The sequence below is a fragment of the Corvus moneduloides genome, chromosome 11 (assembly GCF_009650955.1).
Source record: "Corvus moneduloides isolate bCorMon1 chromosome 11, bCorMon1.pri, whole genome shotgun sequence".
Classification (NCBI taxonomy): domain Eukaryota; kingdom Metazoa; phylum Chordata; class Aves; order Passeriformes; family Corvidae; genus Corvus; species Corvus moneduloides.
Genome location: NC_045486.1, coordinates 9559420 through 9577786, shown reverse-complemented (window position 1 = coordinate 9577786; position 18367 = coordinate 9559420). Strand labels below are relative to the sequence as shown.

The following is an 18367-nucleotide window of genomic DNA, read 5'->3' as shown; positions in this document are numbered from 1 at the left end:
GTCTTGAAGGACTTTATGGGTACAAGTAAGTTATAGCTGATTACAAATACAAAACTTACTATTAAAACTATTTTTAAAGAAGTTTTATTAACTTTTTCTATAGTTGCACTAAGTGGGGTACAACTAATATTGTACTTTTAAGATATAAACACCTTCATTCAAAGTCACTGGAGCTACAGAGAGAATATATAGTTAATACAGTTTAGATTATATACAGTATATAGCAATATAGTGTGGATATAAAAATGCTGCTAGCAAGGATTTTCTTGCTATTTTCTAAGTCCGTGAGAGACTTTTCTCTCTCACAGAAGAGAGTAGCAGAGTTCTATAAACAATGAAACACCTGCAACCTTGAAAAGTCTTGTTTATGGTACAGTAGAAAAATATTTTGACAATGGATGTTTTAGGATTTTAGCCAATCACCCCAAGGGGTGGTTGATCCTTTGTCCAATTAGACTATGAAGAAAAAAGTCTATAAAAGAGTTTGTAAAATAATTAAATAAATCAATCTTCCTGCACAATTCCTGCCTGCTGGATCTTCTCTCCTCCTCCCTACGGCTGTGGGACATGGTAATATACCCTAGGGCATTTTAATAATATAGTATATATTACATAAAATATATATATAGCAAATACAAAATACATGTATTTAAATGTACACAAGTTCCTAAGAATATTATAAGAATATATATTTGCTTTTATAAGAGGAACATAGTGAAGATAGGAACAGGAAGTAGAGAGAAAAGATGAAGAAAATGTAAAGTCTAAATATAAACTGGAAAGAGAAAAGACAAATAAGGGTGGGAGAGGTGATAGAAAATGTTTTTATCAAAAAAAAGCAAGCCGTGAGAAAAATAAAATTAGTAGAAGTGGAAAAGAGGTTCTTGTTAAGAAGGTGGCAAACACCCAAAACAATCAAACTCAATATGACACTATAGAAAAATCTGAACTCCTGCACCTGTCATTAAGTCTCTGCCCCTGCCTACAGGATGCCCATGAGAAGCAAATCTTGGTTTTAGTTTAGTACTTGGTATTTGGTCTCTGTTTGCTGCATTACATATCCTGTTTTGTCTCTTCGTCCCTTTAAATGCAAACTTACAGAAAGTCAAACAAAAATAAAATCCTTCTTTCACTTTACACAATTTAATTGCATATCATTCAACCCATTTTTTCTTGCAGGGCTTCTAACAGCCTAATATTTCTTTTGTTAATCCAAGTCTCAGATATTCTACAGGCTACAAAGCTGAGTGAGTTGTGCTGTTTATATATAAACAGATGGTGTCACTAGGGGAGAAATGTTGTCCAAAGCCTGACAACTGCCCAAGTTTAAAACTCTGTCAAATAATTTCACACCGAACTAATAAAAAAGTCTGTTTCTGCTGTATCTCTCCTTCTTCACTGTGTGAAAATAATTATACCAGTTGAGCACTCCATTTGTTGTACTAGCTTTTTAGCATTTGTTTGGTTGTGTTTTTCTCCCCCAGTTATTAGAATATGTATTTCTTTCTGCCCTGGACCAAAGGGCCCCCTCTTATGGCTTTTTCATAAGTCTCTTAGGAATTTTCAGGCAGTCCTCATGCACCGGTGTTTTCTTAGGTTTGATAAACTTGCGTCCCATTTCTTCAGATTTTTCACCTTAATTCAGGATTTTTTATAGTTTGTTCTGTCTTCAAAGGAATGTCACTATTTAAAACATCTAAGAAATAATGATCTCATTAGCTTAATTACTTTTTATTGACTTGACAAGTCACCATGCTTTAATGCAAAATATGCCACCACAATTAATGACTGCAATCAAGAATTCACTTTAAGTATTGAAGGAAATTTTATGCATCTTACAGTAACTCAGTGGAGAAGTCTTTTCCCAATGGCACAAAAATCTGAAGTGTCAGAAATTGCTGCATCAGTCCCACTAGAAACAGGAAAAAAAAAAAAGTGCTGTGTGCATGGAGATGCACGTTTCAGTATCCAGCATTTCAATTTTGTACCATAAGCTATGCTCCTGCAACCCTATTTCCCAAGGTTCACACAACATATGAACACAAGAAAAACCTGAAGAAATCCAATTCAAACTGCAATAAAAGTATTGTTTTAAAAGTCCCACCTGTGGCTTTGGTGGAATTCTCATGAAAGCAAAAGGAACCTTCTTTTAGCTTACAATTTTTGTTTCCAAGAGCATGAAGACAATAAATATCCTGTAAGAATTATAAAATGAAGTAATACTTTCCTATCAAGATTATCTTATAGTCATGTTAAACTTGCACTCATGTTGGTGACAATGTACACCTTGTTAAACAACTTGAAAAAACTCTTGGGTAAGAATGCAATTCAGATCATGACAACACTGCTCAGTGGAGACTTCTGATTTTTAGAACAATAGCAAAGGAGCTTGACTGAGGGAGCAAAAAAAAATTCAGGTAGCTCCCTATCAAGGGAAAACAGTACAAAGCTGCCTGAACTGAACCATATGTTGTTTTCTTAGGTATTCCATCAGGGAGGATACAGGCTGCTTTTCACTGACTTCACAAGACTGAACAGAAACATTGGCTCCTCTTTTGAAAATTACAGATCAGAACTTTCTTCTTTTGAGGGCCAAATGACACCTTAAAACTTCAAATTAGATTTGCATATATGGTACCTTTTATTTTGGAAGAGTATACAAAGTTACAGTGCAACTGGGAGAGCATATACTTGATAAATTAAATACTTGAGGTACATACACCTCAAGAGAGGAAGAGACCAAGACAGAAGGGAACAGAATGGTAACAGATGGAAACCTGACTGCATTATTGCAGCAGCAGCTAAAGTAAATTTAAAACCAAACTATTTTTAGCAGTGATTACCCACAAAATTAATTCTTAATCCTCATTTTAATGTTTAGCAACAGCTAGGAATTTTTTTCTTTCAATTGTTTACTAGTATTTGCTATAGTAGTTCATTGTATGATTGAAAATGAATGAGATTTCTCAAAAATATACATTGCATTAATATTTATTTTAATGAAGATAATAGCCAATTTCTTTTATGAAAATCAGACTAGACTTCAAGGCCTTACTGCATGACCAGACCGAAAAATTTATTCCTTTTTTTTTGTTTATTGGAAAAAACTTATGTCTTACTGTACACCCTGCATTAGAAGTATACTAGAAGATTCCCATTCCATTTGTTTAAAATCACCATCTCAATTTTTTTTCAAAACCAGTTGATTTAGTTAATTCTAAACCAGCTCAATTCACTCCTACAAGCCTTATAAGGTACAACACCCTGTCATGGAGTTTAAGGCGTATGGTGATTGCTGTATTGCAGACTGGTTTATTGTAGTGCAACAGACATCCTGGGAAAACACTCCACACTACCCTTAAACACTCCTTACACAAACACAGTGGAAATTTGGCTGTAATTTTCTTGTACCGCTAGTGCTTATTTGATACAAAAGTAAAAATTCTCTAAAAAGTAAAATGAGAAAGGGGACAGGAACCTATTTCACATTCATCAATGCCAGTTGAATTAGTGACTTTAGTAAGTGCTGAATGGAGTCAGAAGTTATTTATCAGACAGTGGTCTGCAGCAGAATCAGGTACAGAATTGAACTTGGCAGCACCAGGACATGTAAGATCTTCCCTACAGCACTTACTCTAATATGGCATTTCTGTAATTATACTTGTTTGTGACTGACCTGCTAAAAAATGAAAATGAAAAAAATGAAAAAAAATTAAAAATTGAAATGAAAAAACCCACTTTTCCTATGCTGAATTATGCCTGAACTAAGGGAGAATAATGTAAGTTTACATTCCAGTGTAAGACTGATGTAATAATCAGAACAACATCACAGACATTTAATTCTTTGATACTCACAGGTTTGTCTAGTTTCCTTTGGTAGCTTCATTTTGTTGATTAGACTGTTTCCTTCAAGTACAAAAACAAAGCCTTTAAGTTCTTTGTCATATTCCTACAAAAAGGAATAACAAACATAAGCATCCTGATAGAATTCTCCTCCTGACAACCAACGATGCTACTAACATGCAAAGCTATTTTTTTTAATCAGAAAATGCAGATGGCACTGCAAGTGTGACTGATCCAAATTTGATGGCAAAAATATAATCCATATAAATCTGTTTTTTACTTGTGTGTTTTATGAACAAATAATGCTGACAAAAAGGACTCATGATTCAGTGTGCAAAGCTCAATTAATTGGTTACCAGAGTATCAAAATTACTGTCTAGATATTTAAACTGTAAAAGTACACTGTAACCAACTCAGTCTGCAAGCAGGCATATAGAACTAATTTAAGTAGTCATTTAGTCTGTCATAATGACAGAACTGCAAGTGACAACTCCACTATCAGGTCAAAGCCCTCATTACCTTCTAATTTTAAGCTTCATTCACATATTTCTGGTTTATACTCTAGGTTTTATAGATTTCTTAAAAAACTTACTTTTGATATAGCTGATGGGTTGCCAAATATCTTCCATTTTGCTCCTGGGTTCTTGCCTTGAGCACTGAATACTTCAACAAACCGGCCACCCTATGACAAAATGTTTTAAGGATACATCATCCAGCCAAATGCTCAGCTCAAATGCTCTCAGGTCAAGATGAGAACCTAAGAATCCCTCTCTGTATCATGCTGTTACCACAGTCAGCATTACTGATCAGTCAGAAAGCACAATATCAATAACAGCTTCTAGACTACTATAATACATCAATTCACGTAGTCAATACTTGGCTTTACTAGAGGATCAGAAGATAAAATTGAAGGAATACTATGGAGTATTTTAAATGATTTTATTTATACTGTCATTCTGTTAAAAGCAAAATTATTGTAAATATTCTAAAACCATGCAGGAGATGACTAATCTATATTTAGATAAGATTTATTTATATGATTTGCCAAATGAAATGAGTTTTAAAACCTGCTGCTGAAAAATAAAAGGTGCTACAGATTGGATGTTTTGTCTGATTTCCAATGGAAATGAAGTTTACACCATTTGTCTACATATGTGAATGGCTTGGCCTATCTATTTTGCAGTAACTTTTCTACTAGTTACCAAATTCCAGCCTGATTTGAGCAAACAAAAATTTACTAATTTTTCTGGCCAATTTATGTGGCCTGGTGGTAGATCTGTTCCAGTCAGTATCACCATGAAAAGGTAAGGGCTACAGCCTTCATGAGGCAACAGAGAATTATTACTGGAAAAAGATTATTATGGATGTCCCTGTCAGGTGAACACTCCTGACACAGAGCAGGTGCCCTATTAGATATCAAGGAATCTAAACATAGGCTCTTGGGGAGGTTGGCTTTATCTCCTCTGCTTAGGGAATTACTTGCTTCTATATTTTTCTCATTTGATGTTGCATTTTTTGTGACATCTGATGCACTCAGCCTACAGTTTGCTAAGCATTTTTCAGCAGCATGGTTGACCTAATCAATCATTACAACTCTGCCATTCCCTTCTCATTTCTAGCTGCCTGCACTCCACAATTCTCTTTATGCTCAGCTGCCCAAGCAATTGCCCGCAAGTCAGAATGAGCAAGAGGGGCAAGCAAAAGAAACGCTCCTCAGATTAGTTTTTCAGAGAACATCAACTCTGCACTGTATATGAATTAGGTATTTTTCTCTGCCCACATGCACCTGGCAGCTCCAGCCACACAGCTGATCCCAGTGACTGGACTTAGCAAGTTCTAAGGAAATTCAAAATGGCATTCCATAAACTGCACTCAAAATCTTTTTTATACTTATAATGGATGAATTTTTTAATATGGTATATTATCAATTTCCAAGTTACCTGATTTATTTAAGGACTACAGGATCAAGCTCTCAAAAAGTTAAAAAAGATTTTTAACTGCCAAGTTGTATGTGCTTGCAGCAAATCTTAAACGAGGCTTTTTCTTCCATCTTTACAAATACATTTTGTTAATCGCACAGGCCTTGAGTTGGCCCTGATTTGAGTGGACAGGACATGGAAAAGGATCAGACATGACATGAGAAAATATCAAACAAACACTGATGCAAGAAGCTGACAAAAGTTACTTGGAGCTGTGAAAGATGGTTGGGTCTCATGGGGGGCCCCAGTGAAGTTAGGCAAGAAACTGCCAAACTCCACAATCAACTGGAGGGGAGTATGGGGCATCTTTGGGGAGCACAATCCTGCAAAGCCAGTGGCAGCTAGGCATCAGAAATTCCATGAAAAGCTGACACAGCCTAGGGAACAGCATCAGAAACACCAATTTTGGGTACAGAAGTAGCACATCTGGGACCAGTGGGGAAAATGTAGTTGGGGTGGGTTGTTCTCTTGGGATGGGACTAGTGCAGAGAAAGGGAGGCAAAGTGTGGTGGAAAGAGAGGCCAGAAAAGAGTAAAAAGTGATAATGAAGTTCCAAATGACGTGACTGCTGTTGTCACAAGCTTGTGCTGGACCAAGAGAATAAACCAACCCCCTTTTCTGACTACACCTTAGGAGCTGGGACTCCTTCCATGACGGCATGGAAGCAGATGTGCCTTCCCTGGCCCACAAGGGTAAAGAACAAAAGCCACTGGCAAACCCATGTTGGTGCCCATTCTAGACCTGACAGCATCAGCAGCTACCCACTACTTCGTAACACTTCTATAAAAATACTGAATAATGAAACACTCCAAAATACTCCTGTAGCTGGACTTTTTGCCTCTCAAGATAAGCCATTTTAATTGAGCTCTCTCAGAGATGAAATGAAAATGGGTAAAAAATAAAATTATTTATGTTTTACCTGATAGTGGTTTTTGAACATTTTTCCAGCTTTCATAAGCAGAAAATAATTTTAGCTTCTCATATAGTAAAGACACTTGCAAGCTATGCTGAAAAACAAACAAACAACTTTATTTAGGATTTGACAGGAAAAAATCCTATAATGACACTCCAGCCATATTTTAAAATATGTGAATACTATTATAAAGTATTTTTCAGAGTAGAAATGTATATCAACTGCCTCAGAGTGCTACTGCAAAAGAATTAACACCAAAATAATATTAATATTGACGGTGTCTTGGAAAATATTCTCTTTGTGCATCAAGTACTCAGGGCCGCCTTCTCTTATATTCCAAGTAAAACTAGTACATTTACGTCAGGCCCTATTTTTAATCAATGAAGACTTCCTCATTCTTTAAAAATTCTTAGAAATCATCTTTGATATATATCTTTTATTGTTCTTTGTTATCAAGTGCCCACTGGAAAACATTAGAATCCATTGAAGAGGAGCTTAACATTCAATATAGAAAAGCAGAAACGTGGAGCAGCTGCAGGAGAAATCTCTTCATCTAGAGGTATTTGGCAGAGACTCCTGAGACAAGTTATCTTCTTTCACATTCAGCACTCTTCTTTGAGGATGATTACTGTATGACTCAAACCAAGCACTTCAGTTATTTGAGGGCTGCTCAAGTCACTGTGAATTAAGACATGCTTGCAGTTATAGAATCAGAACAGTGGGAAGGGAAGGGACTGATACTGGAAGCCTCCTACATTCCTCTTTGATCACGCTGAGTGTCTGGGCTCACCTGGCATCAACAGAAAGTGAAGAGACCCTGAACACAAAGGAAGTTGTCACTCTCCACAGACAGGGTGAATCAGCCACAAGAGACAACAAGCACCTTCACTGAGAACTGAAAGTGCTTCTCAACTCACAGAAAAATCCTTTCACAAGACTCTGCCTCACTTTTATTTGAAATACTTTATTCTGTTCCTGTTCAGTTTGGGTACAAACAACTTAAGAATTAATTTATTTTTAATTACTGGATATTTTTTCAGACTGCAACCAGTTTCTTAACAAAGAGTAACAATATGCTGACCAGGTGATTATAAATACAGCTTCTCATAATGAACAGCTCAAGTCTCACAATCAAAAAGTAACAAAGCTTAAAAAAATTATGAAATATGAATATGACTACAAATGTACTAGAAATTCAGTGACAATATGCATGAGTTCATGAAGAATGAATCCATTTAAAGGATTAGAGCAGCATTCTATTTCAAGAAGTAAATCACTCATTCATGAAAATGTGATGAAATCTATTGATATTTATTCACAATTATTTTAATCAGCAATAATTAAATCTTAAAGTTGTCTGTAAATAAAATAAAAATGGAAAAACAATCAGATATTATGAACTTATCCCATGATGCTGCCAGAAATAGTAGTTAATTTTTACTTTTTATTATAAGGAAAATGAAATTATAAACCACAGCATTTATAACAGGCCTATCAAAACTTGTAATTAGTATTTTGATCAAATTTTACTAATATTGTCACTGCACTTCTAAAACACCAGTTTCCATGTTTTAGACCATTTTCTATACAAATTTTCCACTTGGTGGCTTAATTTTTTTTTAAAAAATTACTACATTAATAGTTATATTGAGAGACTTAATTATGAACTAGACATTTTAGAAATATATTTTAAAAAATGCACTTCTAAAGCGAGTGTATTAGACTTTCCTTCTCTCTAAATATTCACTTAACATAAAGATCACTTATTTCTGAAATCACTGTTCACTTTTCTGTCTGCAGCCACATCTTTGTTATTATCTACAGCCTTTAAACAAGCCAGAGCTACTCAAAATTGTATGATTCACATCTTAGTGAGAAGCAGTGGCACCATGAAACTAATCTCAGTGACCTACTGTTTTGATTCCCTTTGCCAGAGCAAAGTGTGAAGGACCAGTAGGGAATAAGAGACAGGAGCCAAGCCCTCCTGCAGGACATATTTACGATGAGTGTCTCCCTGTAACTCACACTCTGAGGCACTTGTCATTCTAGGACTAAGGATTTCACCATCACCCAGTTTTTATTTATTATTAATTTAAAGTGAAGGAGATGCAGAGGAATACACTGCTTTCTACTTGGGTCAAAGTACTTTCACTAACTTTTGCTTTAAAGATCAGTTTCAGATTTGCCAAGCATAATGCACCTAGCACAGCCCTCATATATTCTGCAGTTCTGTTATGCCTTATTACATCTTAGGGAAAAATATTAGGACTACATAAACCTGAGGAATTCTAAACTAAAAGTCACTGTATAAAAAGTTATCAGTTCTGAGACTGAAAAAAGTAACTCATCTCTTTCAGGGACTACTACCAGTATTTCAGGGACTAATACCAGGCTTAAAATTTGTCATCAATGCAGTTGTGTTTTAAACTGATACACAAATTGACAAGGCAGGTTATCTGCTTGTGTTGGGTTGACCCTGAGTTGATGGACAGTCTTTAAGACCAATTACGCTTCTCACAATTGACATATTTAAACCACACAGAAAGGCGGGACTTCCCCTTTTTGGTCGGAGCTCGCCTGCTGGAAGGTGGGGGGGCTCCGAGCCTCCCGGCCCCGCTGGGCCGGGCCGGGGCCACTGCCCCTTTCCCCCTTTCTCAGCACCACGGCACGGACCCTGGGTCGCTGGGGGGAGCTGTCCCAGAGCCGCAGGCAGCTCAAACCAGCCATGGACTGCTCACAGCTAAACCCATCCAGCGCAGCTTCTGGGGACAGGCGGGTCCCTCTCCTCTCCATGCGGAGCCGGCGGAGCCAGCGGGAGCCGGCAGAGCTTCCTGTCTGCAGCCAGCACACTTCGTGCTGAACTGAAGAGGACACCACTCAGCCAGCAGCACAGAGGGAGCGAGGCTTTCCCCACCGTAAAGCCTGAACAAGAACACCCTTCAACATGGCGGCTTCAGAGTCAGAGAGAAAGGGAAGTGAGTCCCGTGGGACGGAGCTGAGCATGGCGATGGGAGAAAAGAGGGCGGTGCCGCGATTCTGGCGCGCAGCTTAAAAGAAACCTTCTTGCATGCCGTGGTAAGAAACCGTAATACCACAAACTGTTTGTCTCTTTAATCCAATGAAAGAACATGGGGGGATGGAGTATCCTCGTGTGCCTGTGAAGATTGTGAAGAATGCCTATGCCAGGCTATATAGAAGTAGTAAGAGGCTGTTAGAGACTTGTGGCGAAGAAAAGCCTCTGTGTGCAGGCCAAAAGAACTTATCCTTAAAAAGATGAATAACCCCATGTGATGGCCCATGTTTTGTAGTATGAATGAACTGTGAAATTCTTCATGGGAGAGATGTTCTACACACAGCAGACTGTTTGTTTCCGGGCGGGTCTGCTATTGGCGGCAGTTTGGGAACCATGTGCAACTGAAGGAAAACCTTTTCTTCCTTAAGCATAAGAGAAAAGATTTTTCAAGAACTGCAACACTGACTAACATCCCATGTTCTGTTATCCCTTGTGTGAGCTGGATAAAAGGAGAGAAGTGCTGGAAAGAGGGGGGGGAGGAATTTACTTTAATTTTGTTTTGTTGTTTTCTCTTTACTTTTAATTCTGTTAGTAATAAAGCTCTTTCATTGTACTGCAACTGTTTAAGGTTTGTGCCTGCTTTGCTTTTCTCCTAATTCTTATCTCACAGAAGAAAAATAAGTAAATAATGGATATTTTGAATCAAAACCACTACATTTAATTGGTGTTTCCGCCCGGTTTCGAACTCAACCCGCTACATCAATGGTGGAGAATGCGGGCAATTAATGAGCGCTGTGAGATGAAGATTAATTAGGAGAAAATAATAAGCAGAGCAAGTAGAAAGTTATAACATTAAGTAGAATAATAGAAGAAATTTGCTTTGTAGTAGTGGTAAAAATTCTAGGGGTGGAGGTTTATGTAATTTGTTTTCTTTTAGCTCTGGTTTTGCTATTTTAAGTAACTTTTGGATATGTAAATTTTAAGAAGCGAGGGGTGGAATGTGTTGGGTTGACCCTGAGTTGATGGACAGTCTTTAAGACCAATTACGCTTCTCACAATTTACATATTTAAACCACACAGAAAGGCGGGACTTCCCCTTTTTGGTCGGAGCTCGCCTGCTGGAAGGTGGGGGGGCTCCGAGCCTCCCGGCCCCGCTGGGCCGGGCCGGGGCCACTGCCCCTTTCCCCCTTTCTCAGCACCACGGCACGGACCCTGGGTCGCTGGGGGGAGCTGTCCCAGAGCCGCAGGCAGCTCAAACCAGCCATGGACTGCCACAGCTAAACCCATCCAGCGCGGCTTCTGGGGACAGGCGGGTCCCTCTCCTCTCCATGCGGAGCCGGCGGAGCCAGCGGGAGCCGGCAGAGCTTCCTGTCTGCAGCCAGCACACTTCGTGCTGAACTGAAGAGGACACCACGCAGCCAGCAGCACAGAGGGAGCGAGGCTTTCCCCACCGTAAAGCCCGAACAAGAACACCCTTCAACGTGGAGGCTTCAGAGTCAGAGAGAAAGGGAAGTGAGTCCGGTGGGACGGAGCTGGAAATGGCGACAGGAGAAAAGAGGGCGGTGCCGCGATTCTGGCGCGCAGCTTAAAAGAAACCTTCTTGCATGCCGTGGTAAGAAACTGTAATACCACAAACTGTTTGTCTCTTTAATCCAATGAAAGAACATGGGGGGATGGAGTATCCTCGTGTGCCTGTGAAGATTGTGAAGAATGCCTATGCCAGGCTATATAGAAGTAGTAAGAGGCTGTTAGAGACTTGTGGCGAAGAAAAGCCTCTGTGTGCAGGCCAAAAGAACTTATCCTTAAAAAGATGAATAACCCCATGTGATGGCCCATGTTTTGTAGTATGAATGAACTGTGAAATTCTTCATGGGAGAGATGTTCTACACACAGCAGACTGTTTGTTTCCGGGCGGGTCTGCTATTGGCGGCAGTTTGGGAACCATGTGCAACTGAAGGAAAACCTTTTCTTCCTTAAGCATAAGAGAAAAGACTTTTCAAGAACTGCAACACTGACTAACATCCCATGTTCTGTTATCCCTTGTGTGAGCTGGATAAAAGGAGAGAAGTGCTGGAAAGAGGGGGGGGGGGGGGAATTTACTTTAATTTTGTTTTGTTGTTTTCTCTTTACTTTTAATTCTGTTAGTAATAAAGCTCTTTCATTGTACTGCAACTGTTTAAGGTTTGTGCCTGCTTTGCTTTTCTCCTAATTCTTATCTCACAGAAGAAAAATAAGTAAATAATGGATATTTTGAATCAAAACCACTACATTTAATTGGTGTTTCCGCCCGGTTTCGAACTCAACCCGCTACACTGCTAATTTGCAGAACATATTTTATGCAGACTCAGAAAACTGATGACTGTTGTAGGTACCAAATTCATAACCTCTTCCTAACTTCAGTGGAAAGTAAACTAGACCCAAAGTTTTTAAGCATTTGTGTTTGGATGAGTCATTCAGCTACAAAGCTGATAATTGTAAACACCTCTGTGAAATCAGCAAAATGTCAATTTGTTTTTCAAAAAGGCAGGAAAAATACTGCAAGTGACATTGCAACACATCTTTGCTCATATATTGCTTAATTATAACTTATCAAATTTCATTACTACAAATGAAGACTAGAAATTACCTTTGCTATTAAGATTGGTAGCCACTACCAACATTAAGTGAATGATGTATTTGTCATGTAATTACTGAGGTAATGTTAAAATGTGTTTTCATTTTGCATCAAGTATTATTGTCTTTAATAATAGTAACCTATTCTTAAAGCAGAGAATGGTCTGGAAAATTGATAGTTGCAGTATTTTTCCTCTTTTCACCTTTCCCCTTCCCAGTCCCTCCAGAAATTCTAAACATCAAGAGCATTTAAAATCCAGAGGGACTATTTAAAAAAAATCAACAGCAATTTGAAATGCAAGTCCTCAATTTTTTGCATAGTTATGAAATAAATAGGAATTTTATGGCATCTTTGTAGAATGCCATAAACTAGTAGCTTTCTCATTTTTCAGTCACAGATCAAACTTACTTTTTTATTGCCCTGAACCATGTACTTTAGTATGTCAGTCCAACTGGAAATACAGGCTTAAGGTATCAGTCAATGACAAACAATCAAGAATGTAACTTATAAAGTTAAGCAACAATTAAAGATACTTATCTTTGAATAGAGTCCTATCAGGATTTACCTTGTGATGCCTTGGTTTGTGCAGTGACTTTGATCATTAGTTTCACCATGTTTCTTATAATTGATAATAAAGTAGCAGTGTCCAAAGTGCCCCTTATTCTTTCCATTCACACAAGCCACTTAGGACTCCGCAGAAATATCTCCGTTCTATGACAGCTTCTTATGTATTTTTCAATAATATTTGGTGTTTATGTAGCCCCAGGATTCCAACAATTGGTCCTTTGAAAGTAATAAGCAAAAAGAGTATTTCATGAACAGCAAATGCAAACAGACCTTCATGCTTTCTTAATCTAATTAGTACTAAGCACTGTTCTAAATTCAGGAGAGACAGGGATGGTCAGACTCACACAAACCTAAACCCCTTCATAGTCATGGTTAGTCCCTTGTTTTAAAAGGCACTATTTACATAAGTATATGAATACATGTTTCTGATAAATATCCCGATGTTGGAAAAGCTGTGTTTATTTAAGATTTTCTATTCTAAAGTCAAATTCGTGAAGCAAAATAAAGTGAATTTGCACTTACTACTAATTTGCATTGAAAAATGACACGAATACACTATTTTTGGCAGGGCACGCAGGCTTAGACCCACGACTGTTGATACATATAACTCACCATCATGGGCCCAAAGCCAGAGCTGATTTATGGCGGCTGGGACACGCCAGGGAAAGCAGTTCATCACTGATGAAAGGTTTTAGTATCTCCCAGACAAATGAATTCCACACATTAAATATTTAAAGCTGGGTTTGTAACACCGCTATATATTTTCTCAAAATACAAGTTAGCATAATAAATGGGCAAGAAGACCATTAATAAGCTATTGCAAAACTACTGGTGCTCCAACGCGCGAAGCAGAACGGCTTTTATGCATAACGTGCAGAATTAAGGGGAAAAAGAACTTAAAATCGGAACTCTTGCTTTATAAAAATAGGACCACAAAACGCTTTGACACAACACCCACGACAACCTGCGGCCCCCCCTTCCCTGCGCAGCTACAGCGGCACGGCCGCGGCCCCCCCCCGCCCCTCCGCCGGAGCTGCTGTTGGGTTCAGGATCGCAGTCGGCGTCAGGATGGGGATCGGAACTGGGGCCGGGGCCGCCGAGCCTGGGGAGCTCCGTCCCCGCCGGGTCTCACCTGCGTGAGGGCGGCGGGGCCGTTGGAGATGGCGGCGCGGGCGGGGCGGCCCCTGAGGGCCGGTACCGGCTCGGGCTCGCCGGCGGCGGCCCCTTGGGGGTGCGGGGGGTGCCGGTGTCTGGCGGCGGCTGCGCTGCCCGCGGTCCCCGCCCCCGCAACCAAGTCCCTCACACCTGGCCGGGGCTGCCGCAGAGCCTCTGCTGGCCCCCAGCGTGTGTGAAATGACGCCGTGACACCCAGGGCCCGTGCAGGTCCCGCGAGCGCAAATGTCGTTGACATGTCAACTCATTAAATATATTTGCCCTTTACCCTTTAAGGCTTCATTCTCTAAAATTTTTTGTTTTGTTTTGTTTCTTTTTTTTTTTTTTTTTTTTTTTGTGAGAGGGATGAAGGATGAGCTACAGCAGCCATATCAAAGTCCTTGGTTTTTAAGGAATTACACTGGCCTCGGAGGTCTGGCATTTTTCCCTACGAGAAGAAAGCAAGAAGGACGGCCCCATTAGTTTAACATCACTGGCAAGTACAGACAAACACCTCCCGATGGCTTCAAAAATCTCTGGGAACAAGGTTATGGGGAACTAATTTGATCTGGGGTTTTATAATGCGGTATTAGTCAAACAAGATCTTCCCTTGAAGTGACTGCTTTTTTGATCACAGCGTTTCTTCATGAAACTTTGTAGCCTTTTCACAGAAAAATGCTGAAATACCATTTTCTTCCTCAAAGTGGGTCTTAATGTTTCTACGAAGAGCAATTATTAAGAACTTTGTAACCTATCACGGCATATTGACATATATGAAGTGGAAGGGCTGAGCCACCAATGGGACCAACTGTGCTCAGCCCACCATCACTTGCTCACCTTCCTCGCTTTTCCTCCTGAAAGGTACTATCCTGATTTTGCCAAGGAAGGGAATGAGTTAAATCAGCTTTAGGATGTATTTAGCTTTCTCATTTTACCTTAGGATTTTCAAAGAAATCCAGTGTAGCTTTATCATACACTGGATTACATTGATTTGAGTTCTTGGGTACTGGAGATAAGGAAAACAATAATACTAAAGCAGAGCTACAGGTTATTAAATAAAAACAGTTAATAGAACGAGGACAGAAGAGAGATGATGATAGCAAAAGAAAGGTTAAAAAACTATTGTGGAGTTCAGTAGCCAACAGAAACTACATAGTTCATTACAGGTGGTATAACCTGAAGTAGTTTTGAAATTAATTACACATAATACTGTATCTAAAAATCATGCATCCTCTCTGACAGGAGTTATGCAAAGGCCTGAGTAGTTTAGAAATTCCAGTTAAAAGCTGAGATTTGGGCTAAAGAGCCTAAAGTTCAAATGGCATATGAAGCAGCCATCTGTGAGTGTAAGGTATAAGGAGCTACCTGCGTGCTGGGGGCAAATCTGGGCTGCCCAATTACCCTTTCCCAGCTGCCACAGGAAACTGGTTTTAGACATACTGTGAGGGGAATTTTTTTCCCTGTTTTTTCCGGTTTTACAGAGAAAACCTCATATCTTATGACTCAAAAGTTGCAGGTGATGTAAGACTAGCCAGGAATCTTGTGTCATTAAATTTAGTTCATCTGTAGCCTGAGCACATCATGCGTCCATAGTCTATTTTGGAATTACGGTGATGTGGGGAACACTGTAAAAGTAATGATGAGACAATCAAGGTGTGAATGATGAATTCTTTAAGATTGCACCTTTAGGTCAGCTGCTGTTGGTACCTGAGTTGCTGGGTTATGTACTTTTCTTTGGCTAAATACTTGAAGCCTCTGTGCAGTGTACATCTACTAAAGCCCTGGAAAGGCTGATGAGTGCTCACCAGCTGCTTAGGTAATAATTCGGAAAAACTGTGAGAACTCATATACATTTATCTTCACCCCTTACATGTTAGAACATATTTCAGTGAAGAGATTCCTATTGTGTCTTGGAACACATGAACATCCCTTCTTCTCATAAATAACCTAAGCACAACGTGTGGTTAGGTCTCCTGTCTTAAATTAAAATACTGAGGAGTTAGGAGCATCATGCTGGGAAATGAATTGATTTAATTTAGGAGAGTATTCAATGTGCACTGGATATCTGATGTGTGGTATTAAACCCAGCCATTTTTAAAGGACCCCCACTGACATAGCTTGGGTTTGTATCCATAGGAATAGTTCTGTAATTTCCTTCATCCTTTCCTGACTTTGCAAACACACCATTTACATACTCTTGCTCACACTTGGAACAGTCTCCCTTCCCTCTGTGTAAAGCTCCATTTCAGCTCTAATAACCACTGGCCAGTCTGTTCTGTACAGTATTGTTCTGAATAGGTTTGGTTTGTGCTTTTTAAGACTGTCAGTTCATGTAGTCTGGAGATCTCTTGTCTTTCTAGTTCCTACTGTATTGTGTAAAATGTCATGGTATGTCTTGAGATCTATATATATTATAAATGCAAGTTAAGCTAAAAAAGAAGATACCCGGGCATCCTATGAAATTTTCTGTAGTTTCTTCTTGCCATTCTTGATGTGTAGGGAAGGAAGACACGATGTGAATTGCTGCCTGCTTAGCCTTCACTTGGTAACAGCTGCCATGGAGCCAAGGCGTACTTGCCCCAGTGCCAAGCCACTCTGCATTTCCTCTGAACATTCCTGCTCAGCCAGTGACCTTCCTAGGAGTACGTTTGCCAAGATTACATCATGCAGGGTAATTTAACTGCATGGTCACCATTGTATCTGCTACTATTTGTGGATCTCTGAACAATTTCCAGCAGAATGCTTCATCCTTCTTCAGCCATGTACATGTGCTCTGAATTTTTTGTTGATTTTATTTTTACGTTGGTCTTTTGATAGAAATACTGTTCAAATAAATAAAAAAGTGAAGTTTATTAATTAGCATGACTGTCTGTTTGATCTTCTAGAACAAAATAAATTCTATGAGAGATGCATATAATCTCTCCATCAGCTTTAGGATTTGCTTTTAGAAGGGTGGAGTAACACCTTTGGTTCAGAAAGCAGCAATTTGCAGAAGACTGTTCTTGGGTAAATATGTTAAAATTGCAAATCAGTTCACAACCTATTTTCCAAAGCCACAAAAATATTTAATCTATAGACATTGAGTAAGAATCCTTATTGAGGGTTGTGGATAGTTATGACAAAACACATTTGGGCCAGTTTCTGTGGTGTGTACTTCCAAGATTAGACTTTCACAAAGTTTCCTCTCACTGACGCTCATACTACTACTGATGTAGTCCTGATGCTCAAATGTGGAAGGGGACTCCAGGAGGGTCATGGTCAAAGGGACTGTCAAGGGGATAGACAGCTGCAGCAGGGATGGAAAAGTTGTGGAGACATTCCTTCTGCATCTGCCTATTCTTTACACCACACTGGACAGTGTTGAGTTGAGAGCAAAGACAACTCTCCACCACCAGACTAATTCTGTTGACAAAGCTTGAAAAAAATCATGGTCTTTCTGTAAAATAAATGTGTTGCACCACTCCAGAAAGCATTGAGTCCACAGACAGTAATACTTGAAAGTGGAAAACTGGCTGCTTATATCTTGTCAGGCTTTATAGGAATCCACCCATGTGACCAGCTGGCCACATTTCAGTTCAGAGCAGGCATTTAAACCCTTAAAATCATGAAGATGTATTTAATGAGGATGCCTAGCTAGTTAGCCAGCATTCATGGATGTAGAAAGACAACCAGCACACAGCTAAAGAGATTATGAATCTGTTCCTCTTTTATGCTTTGTTTGGTTTACTTTGAGGCAACTGGAATCTATTTACAGATAAAAATAAATGTGGTACCATCTGAAGAAAGGTGGTGAATTTCTGTAACTGAAAGAGCCATCAGCTTTATGCAGTGTATGTGCTAATGCCCTTCATTCCTTCAAGATAGTTTGTTAAAGCTATGTAGCAACAAGGAAAGCGTACAGGAAAAGTGAAAACCTGCCATGGTTTGCTTTATTATTGAAGCAACCTGTGCTTAAGTTTGCCGAGTTATGTTAGAGTGAAAAACGTTCTCTTTGCACCTGCTATTGGGCTTACAGGAGTTACAGTCTTCAAACATCCCAAACAATACCAATCGATTGATTCATTTCAGGTTTGCAGTGTAAAAGGATATTTTGTCTAATGCCTTTTTAGTTTGGTCATGCTTCTTTGATTCAGAGAATTTTTGAATAGGATTAAAAAAAACAGCCTCTGGATGACTGGTGGGAACTCTAAATAGCATAACCACTCTTCTCTGTCCAGTAAATTCATTAAATGATAAACTATTGATTTTTATAACCCAATTAAGGTGCCAATGATTTCTTAAGAAAT

General features: G+C 39.2%; 1 protein-coding gene across 5 annotated transcripts in view; it reads right to left on the bottom strand.

Moving 5' to 3' along the window:
• C11H3orf67 (chromosome 11 C3orf67 homolog) overlaps positions 1-14126 on the bottom strand; it is a 75211-nt gene extending 61085 nt beyond the window's left edge. For 3 of the 5 annotated variants that reach the window (XM_032120448.1, XM_032120450.1, XM_032120451.1), the window contains exons 1-6: positions 14062-14126; positions 12928-13145; positions 6742-6829; positions 4436-4525; positions 3856-3949; positions 1840-1912 (exon numbers count right to left, since the gene is read on the bottom strand). In XM_032120448.1, coding sequence (XP_031976339.1) covers positions 1840-1912; positions 3856-3949; positions 4436-4525; positions 6742-6777 — 293 coding nt within the window. In that variant the 5' untranslated portion in view covers positions 6778-6829; positions 12928-13145; positions 14062-14126. The other 2 variants (XM_032120449.1, XM_032120452.1) reach the window with 2 other exon arrangements.
• Positions 14127-18367: the final 4241 nt, after the last annotated feature.